Source organism: Hemitrygon akajei, chromosome 8, assembly GCF_048418815.1.
Source record: "Hemitrygon akajei chromosome 8, sHemAka1.3, whole genome shotgun sequence".
Taxonomy (NCBI): Eukaryota; Metazoa; Chordata; class Chondrichthyes; order Myliobatiformes; family Dasyatidae; genus Hemitrygon; species Hemitrygon akajei.
Genome location: NC_133131.1, coordinates 46,763,981 through 46,772,540, shown reverse-complemented (window position 1 = coordinate 46,772,540; position 8,560 = coordinate 46,763,981). Strand labels below are relative to the sequence as shown.

General features: G+C 41.5%; 1 protein-coding gene across 1 annotated transcript; it reads right to left on the bottom strand.

Annotated features, from left to right (window-relative positions):
- Positions 1-1,247: 1,247 nt before the first annotated feature.
- pex12 (peroxisomal biogenesis factor 12) lies at positions 1,248-7,503 on the bottom strand. The gene is made up of 3 exons (XM_073053797.1): positions 7,338-7,503; positions 3,713-4,257; positions 1,248-2,675 (listed from the first exon to the last, which is right to left on the bottom strand). Exons 1-3 carry the CDS (start codon positions 7,464-7,466, stop codon positions 2,279-2,281), a joined length of 1,071 nt encoding a protein of 356 aa, XP_072909898.1. The 5' UTR covers positions 7,467-7,503; the 3' UTR covers positions 1,248-2,278.
- Positions 7,504-8,560: the final 1,057 nt, after the last annotated feature.

The following is an 8,560-nucleotide window of genomic DNA, read 5'->3' as shown; positions in this document are numbered from 1 at the left end:
ACCTGTCTGTATTTACCTTTGAACCAATTTTATTAACTTGGTATAGTGAAGAATGTGCCTGCCTGCCATGGGATTCACATTTGACCTGATGGTGTAAGACATAATGGGGTAAGGAGTCAACTTTGAAAACTACCTGAGCTGCCATCTCCAGCTGTATGCCACCAAACCTCCAGTGGTTTGTCTTATCACTGAAAAAGGAGATTACCAGATTATATAATTCTAAAACTGATGATTAATCAGTTTTAGATTAACATATATTTCTGACATTATTTTACTTTTTCATTTTTCAGATTTATTTATTCTAACCATTGTTGGATATGATGGACAACCATCATGACTAGAAATATTAACATGCTTGTTGATTTTGAGGAAGAAATTCCACAATGAATATTGACCAGATGGTAATCTTAATATGCATAATGTGCAGGAGCTTATCGTTTGCAGTTTCAGAAGTTAGCTCAATGATTTAGAGATGAAGAAGCAGAAAGCACTACAACAGATACACCATCATCTGAGAGAACCACTATATGACCAAGTTTCTGTCTTTCTCAGAGAAGTGATCTGGATTGGTATCACAGCAGTGCCATCAAATGAACTGCATTATGAAGTCTCATTTTCTTTCAGCAGATGCTTCAGGACAGGAAGATGACGGCAAGACAAACAACCACCATTACCTTCTTCAAGAAATCACCGACTTCCCAAGGACAGGCGTTGCCAGGTCAAACCAGCAATTCTGATTCTCCCTGTCAGCAGCTCCCACATCTCGATTTCAACTGATGACAGATTGGGGGAGAAAGAGTGTGATAGTGTAACAGAAGACATGGGCAACTTAACACTTGCCCTGAGAGCAGTCATGAGTAGCTGAATTCTGTTTTTACATTACTGGTTTATTTATTAATCATATTTTATCAGCTTATTTTATAATCTACTTTTTTAATCATGTACAACTTTGCAAAATATTATTAAACCACTAAATTTTAACAAAACCTAATGAATGTATAACCTGATAGCAGACATTTGCAATTATCCTAACATAAATTATTGCATAATTATTTCCAAAATTAAACTTAAAGTGATGTCTGGGAAGGCAACACTTCAAAATATGAGGTAGTACTGTACTTACATAAAGTAGATAGGTAAAGCTTGATTTAATCCAGGCGAAGCAAAATCTTACATTTTAGGAGCATTTCCTGCCATGAAAAAATGTGACCTTTTTGCTCAACTGATACATTCCCTTGATCTTCTGATTAAATTATAAATCATTTATTAAAAATTCAGTGATGTTATTCAAAAACTCACTTTAATATAAATATGAAGAAGTATGACAAATAGTTCTCATTTTCTCCTGTTAGTGTGCAGAATATCCTTTAACTGGCCACGAGATTAAGTTAATTAACCTCATCTTCTACCAGCCACCGCATCCCATCACCACTGCTCCTCCATGTTCTTGCGAAAGCAGATCAGAGCTCGGGAGTCTGATTTCTGGTCCGAGCTGCTTTAGCTAATCCAACCTGGGAGGTTAAAGGGGCTTCTGTAAGCGGTATTTGTAGCCAGGTCTAATGATCATGAGTTAGTAGAGCTGTAGCCCTGCAGCTCTGGTGAAACAGGCATGATCCCGTTCTCTAGTGTTGGCTGTATGACCTTGCACCAGATGTAGGCTTCTTCCTAATGCTCTGCCACAGCAAATTGCCCCTAGTGTGTAGGGTGAGTGGTAGAATTTACAGACGGGAATGTTGGGAGAGGGGGCAATAAAATAAGATTAGTATAAAATGGGCACCTGATGGTTGGCACAGATTCACTGGACGGAAGAATGCGTTTCCATGCTGTAGGACTCTATGATCATCTGTAACCTGCTAAAAAAAGTTGCACAGAGGTGGGCATTAGTGCATTTGATATTGGGGATCAATATGCTCTCCCTGCTCATAAGTGAATGCTCACCTGGCTGGGAAGTAACAGAAGTCAACAACTTTAGGGAAAACAGAACAAGCTGGGAAAAGCTAAGCAATTAACAATTACAGTGGCACAACTGATATTTGCCTCAGAGACTTCCACAGGAACTTGCACAATACAGTTCACCAAATCAAACAATAATTCACCCAGTCCTGATGCAGAATTTTGTCCTGCAACACTGACAGTTCTTTTCCTCCTTCAGATGCAGCTTGTCCTGCTGAACTCCTCCAGCAGATCGTTTGTTGCCAACAACTCAGATAGCCACTACAGTGCACTTAAAGAGTACATATCCAATGAGCCAGTGGTTTTATGGATGGATCTGTTGTCTTCATGCTTCTGGAGAGTAGAGCTTTACAAGATGCTGCAGTTCAGAAGGATAGCCTGTTACAGGACATCGCTGCTGGCATTTTACATAGTTGTAAATACATCGGTAACAGTAGACATACCCAGAGGTTGCCAAAGCCGTATCATTAACCCGGGACTTGTTGCATATAGGACATATGGTCTTCATCTTGGGCAAAGTATCATTTGTCAGCCTATCAAAGTGCACTGGTGGGGGAGGAGTTGGGAGGGAGGAAAGGGATTTAATTGTGTCCTGGTTTTCAGATGAATACCACCATTCAAGAAACTGCAAGAAGAAGATGCCCACTGATATACCAGTTGAAAGAGAGACTGCAGCACCACTCAGGGCATTACCAAAGAAGGTGGACAGCTTTCCAAGCACACTACAAGAGAAAGAAAGAGCAGAGGTCAGAATACGTGCACAAAATTTAGAGGTTCTGTTTTCCCAGTCCATAATGCCCTGAAGGACTGAACACATGATCACCCCTATAGATTAACACAAATCAATAGTAGGATTGACTTTAAAGTTCTTATTGTTTTAAAGCTCTTAATGGTTTGGAACCAGATACATCACGGAATCATTTTCATTTTATAATCCTGCTCAAGCTCTCAGGACTTCTTTTGTCTCTTAAGCTTAAACAATCTTCCTCAAAAAATAATTGGCAGGCCAGCCTTCTTTAAACTACACTCCTAAACTGTGGAATTCAACACTGCAAAGGATGTAGATTCAGTTGATACTTTTAAATGACAGCTCAAAACCTATTTATTTAACTTTGCTTTTAACTAACATCTTTTTGTTTTTTATTTTTTAATGTTTGCACTTTTTCCCATTGTAAAGCACTTTGAACTACATTCCTCTGTATGAAAAGTGCTCTGCAAATAAGTTATTATTATTACATATAATCACACTTGTGGATCAAATTATTGCTTTTAATTGGCATTATTCAACACCAGGCGTTTCCCCTTAACTTCTAGATGTTTGTTTTTAATCACATTCTATGACTTGAATTCTTTGCAGTAAAAACTTTGGAGAGACCTATGTATTTTGTTAAGTCCTTCACTTTGTTGAAAGCTTAAAAAACACCTCAAAAGAGATTTCCGAAAACCAAAAGGTCCTCCACATCAGTAACCTCCTTTATAACTTACATTGCTGATATAAAATATAAAATGCTGGAAGCATTAAGCAGATCAGGCAGCACTTGTGAAGCAATAAAGTATTAATAATGGTCAATAACTATTTATCAGAATTGTAACAAGGCCATAAATCCAATGTACCAATGGTTCTTTCTCTACAAATGCAGTCTGATCTGTTGAGTATTTCTAGAATTCTCCGCATTTATTTCAGATTTTCAGCTTCTGCATTTGTTTGCTTTTTCACTGCAAACCCTCTGACTTTAGTTCTTCAAAACCTTTTCCTTACCTTGTACTGATGGGAGATCTGTTCACAGAAGAGGATCTTTGGTCAAAACTCTGCAAATCTGCACGGGTCAGGTTTGCCAAGCGGACACCAGCCACTCGCAGAAGTGGTGAGTGGAAGTGTGTTTTTCCAAAGATGTACAAGAGTCGATAGATGAGGAACCACCCCTCCCAACCCAAGTTCACAAAGGGATACGCTGCAAGGAAAGCTTTGTATAAGCGCTTCCGAGGAGATTCTGGGAGATGAATAGCATAATCGTCTTCCTCTCTCAGCCTGGCAAATAGTCTGTCTAATTTGACTTTTATATATGGAACAGCAACTATCATTAACAGAGACCGCCAATGTTGGGCCCGTGGGAGTCCATGGCTTGCTAGTCTGCACATTCCACGGCCAATTGGAATTCTTTTCAGACCATAAAAGTTTTCGGAGAAGGAAGCACTAGCTCGAGACAAATAGTGACGCTGAAGCAAGAAGTCCAACAGAGAGTAGATTTCATCAAACCATCGCCATAGAAAACCATAACGAGCTGGGTTGGATTCCACAAGTACCTGAAAAAACATTACATGACCATGAGATCAGCTGAGGGTTTTTAAGTAAAGGTGGAAATAGGGCCTTTCTTTTCTTGGATACTTACAGTACATTCACATGGAATTGCTATTGCACAGGAGAAACTTTCAGAAAACTTAAGGCTCACTGAAGGGACAGTGCAGTGGGAAAAGCATCAGTTGGAAATACATAACAGGGCCATCTTCTGCAATTTAATATTTTATTAATAGAATATACTGGTAGTAGTCTTTCTCTACCGTATCTATCAGCCAACCCTAACATATCTCAACAATATTATTCATAAAGTAATTTTAGCTCCTTTTGATCCTCTGTAAGCCCAACATTCTAATCTCCTCCTTAAAGATCTGTCCTTTCACATCCATGTTTATACAGTGCTCATTGTCTCCCCTCCAGAATGCAGAGCTAGCAATGGAATTCCTGTCAGAATTAACTTCAGTGCCCTTCTACAATAAGATTAATATCTGGAGAAAATGTTCACCCCTCTCAATTTCAATTTTCTGAAGAAATAACACCTGATTCCTCTCCTTATGTATACACTTCCATCCATTGTGTCTATTGCTGCTTGATATCTGTGACCAAAAATGCAGATATTGTAAATATTAAATAAAAACAAAAAATGATTGAAATACAAAACAGATTAAAGAGCATTTGTGAAAAGAGATAATGATTCAGTTCACAACTCTCTCATCAAAACTGAGAAAAAGTGGAAATCAAATGTTTTATTTTTCAGAGAAGGGAGAAGCTTGACTAGAAGAATGAGAATAGCTGCAGGATTATGGAAATGAAGAAAGGACGAATGACACAAATGATCCTGTTGGAAAAGATGGATTTGAAGGCTTGGTAATCATGATTAATTTGTCAGGAGGAGTTGTAAATGAAAAGAGATAATTGAAAACAGGGGAAGGGAGAAACAATGGTAAAACTCTTGAGAAACAAAGCACTACGGATGCTGGAACTACTCCAGCATTTGGTCAGGCAACATTTGTAGAGAAGAAAACAGAATTAGCACAACTGATTTATGAGCTTTCATCAGAACTTATGAGTTCTGTTGCTTAAGCTTACACTGGGCATTGTTAGAACAGGGTCAGAAACTAGAGAGAGAAGTCAGAATTATTAGGAAGCTGCCACCACACTCTCTCACTGCGCATCGCTCCACTCGTTTCCACCTCCTTCCTCTCCTCTAGACCTTGAAAATAGATTCTTAAACTTTTCTTATTCTGATGACTGGTCAACAGCCTAAAACTATGATTCCATTCCCCTCTCAACAGATGACACTTGACCTGCTAATTTATAACATTTTTAATACTCAATAAATGTCATGCACTCAATGCCACAAGGATGAATGGCATATCCTGTCTCCCAACTGCAACCACAAAATTTACTATCAGAAACAGATCAAACCTATAGAGGCACTTAGCCTCATCTTTTGTTGATAGGAATCAGGCAACAATATCAAATTCCTCTCTACTGAAAAACTACCGGTAGGTTTTTTTAATATATCTCAGTACATGTGACAACAATAAACCAACTTTAAAACTGTTCTTTATTCTATTTAGAGATACAGCACAGAACAGGCCCTTCCAGCCCTTTGAGCTGTACAGCCCAGCAAACCCCACAACTCCAATTTAACTCTAACCCAAACACAGGACAATTTACAATGACCAATTAACCTACTCAGTAAATCTTTCGACCTTGGAGGAAACCAGGGGACCTGGAGAAAACCCACACATTGCACGGGAAGGATATATGGAGATTCCTTACAGAGGATGCTGGGATTGAACTCCGAACTCTGATGCCCTGAGCTATAATAGTGCATGCTAACTGCTACATTGCCATACAAGAGCCCCTCCCCCCCCACCCCACAAACACTCATTTTTGGCTCAAATGTTACTTGACCATTTAAGTTATCCATGACCCATTTCTTTTGTTGTGGAGCGATTGATTGGCAGCCAAGAGCAATTCCTACCTTGCAAGTTACCATCTTCTCATTTCTGTAATAAAATGCTGTTTTTGAGTGCATCACAACAAGTAACACTGGATTAAAAATGGGATCATATAACCCCTCAAGCCCAGTCTTCTATTCAAAAGTTCAGGTGTGAATCCTAAATTCCACCAAATCCTAATCTTTCAATTGTTTGGGGTACGAATTCACTTATAAATAGACTTTTGTGTTCTGGAGTAAAAATTCCAAGCTACTGCAAAGAAGCTTTTCAGCTCACTGCTAAATATTCATTCCTCTTGCTGAGGACAATCAGAACATATTTAGTTTCAAAATGTAGAGAAACTGACATAAATGAAGTAATTAAAAGGATTTAAATACGCTTTATATTTATTCAAATAGGGTCCTTGTTCTTGCATTACTCCAACCTCAATATTTTGCCATCCAACCCACACTTCTCCTAACCCTCTTCTCAACCCTCACAAAGACATCCCCCACTCTGTCTCACAATCATGTTCACACAGGCCTCCCACTCAGTCCTACAGCATTCTTTACTTCACCTAGACTTTTCACTGACCTGACCTCAACGAGACCATTCCTCTCCCCATCAAGCACTCTCCTCTGCCTGCCTCCTGCCTTTTCCTACATTCCCTTCATCTTCCCCTCTCCCTTAGTATCCTCCATCCACTTCTTTTCCTCTCATAACCACTTTGCTCTTATCAATCTGCATCCTTCCCCTAGCTTCCATCCACTCCATCTGCCCGTCAGCTCCCACAACTCTCACCGCATCCTCACTTCCCAATTTACTGTCTCATTCCCTCCCTCCCTCTATCCCAACCTCTGCTTTCCCCATTCCCTCCTTCCACTTATCCCTACTGTTTCCCATTCCCTCCCTCCACCAATCCCTACTGTTTCCCATTCCCTCCCTCCACCAATCCCTACTGTTTCCCATTCCCTCCCTCCACCAATCCCTACCCCTGCTTTCCCCCATTCCCTCCGTCCCCCCGTCTCAACCTCTGTTCTCCGCTACCCCCGTTCCTGTAACTGCGAACTGCTTTGTCGAGGATCCGGTTTCTGTTCCGGCCGGGGCACGGGGGTCAGCCTGACGCCCTGGTATCTTACCTTGCACAAGTGATGTACCGCTGGTCTAACGGCCGACATCAACGTATCTTGAGCCACTACTTCGAAGATGGACAGTCGGCCGGAGGTTGCCGACAGTCCAGCTGTCAGATGGGCTCCGTGCTCCGCCATGGCTACCAGTCGTCAGCCCGAATGCGCATGCGGACCAGGGCCAGCAGTTTGTAAATCCCGGCACACTGGATCGCAAACATGAACCGGTATCTAACGGAACCTGGATATGGAATGGATTCTATCGAATCCGGATCGCCATCCGAATTTCAATGGCACTGGATCACGGAATGGACTCTACTCAGAGGCACATCTCAGCGTCCCCGTTAACACTCTTCCCTTCTCCATCTGTTTATCTCCCCCTCATCACCCAGATTGTAAGAAGAGAAAGGGTTAAGGTTAGACTGTGCTAAGATCTAAGCTTACAAAACATATGCTGACACATTGCTAAATAAGGATATAAGATTCTTGCAAAACTGTATAGGTACAATCTGTACCTTGTGGTAATCATGAAGAACTAAAAGGGAGTCATTAAGCTAGGAGCTGAGAGCGGAGGTGGATGAAACAGATGGAGATAAGCTGTACTCTTGTGGCTAACTCCAAGGCCGATGAGTGTTTTGAAAACTTGGCAGACATGGCTCTGCGGATGGCTAACTCCAAGGACAGAGGATATGAGAAAATGTGTATGTGACCCCCGAAATGTACAAGCCTGTGGGGAGGGGGAGAGTGGAGCTGACTATGAATAATTGTAGGAATGATACAGCAACTGAGGGACACGTGATAACCTACTTGAAACTGTATAAAAGGAAATGAAATGTAATGCTCTGGGCTCAATACTGCTGGAGCAGTTTTGGGTCCGACTCTGCAGACTCGTGAAAAATAAAGCTTTGCCGCTTTGCAGTTTGCTGAGACTCAGAGTGTAAGATTATTTCTAACAGCTTGGGGGCTCGTCCGGGATCCCCACTCCGGTCGTGGAGGGCGAGAGGAAGGACATCGGAGAAGGTGCACCCTGCCGAGTTCGGCAGTCCCTGATTCCTTGCTCGTCGTCTGAAACGGCTTGAGCGAGTGAGATCCGGACAGCGCAAGGCGGCAAAGCAGGGAGGAAAGGAGACGGTTCTACGGCACACCGGGTAAGTGAGACTAGCTAACTGAGATCTAGGTGGGTGTGACCGGGTAAACTAGGTGTGACGACACCTAGAGTAAAAAGAACCGGGCCG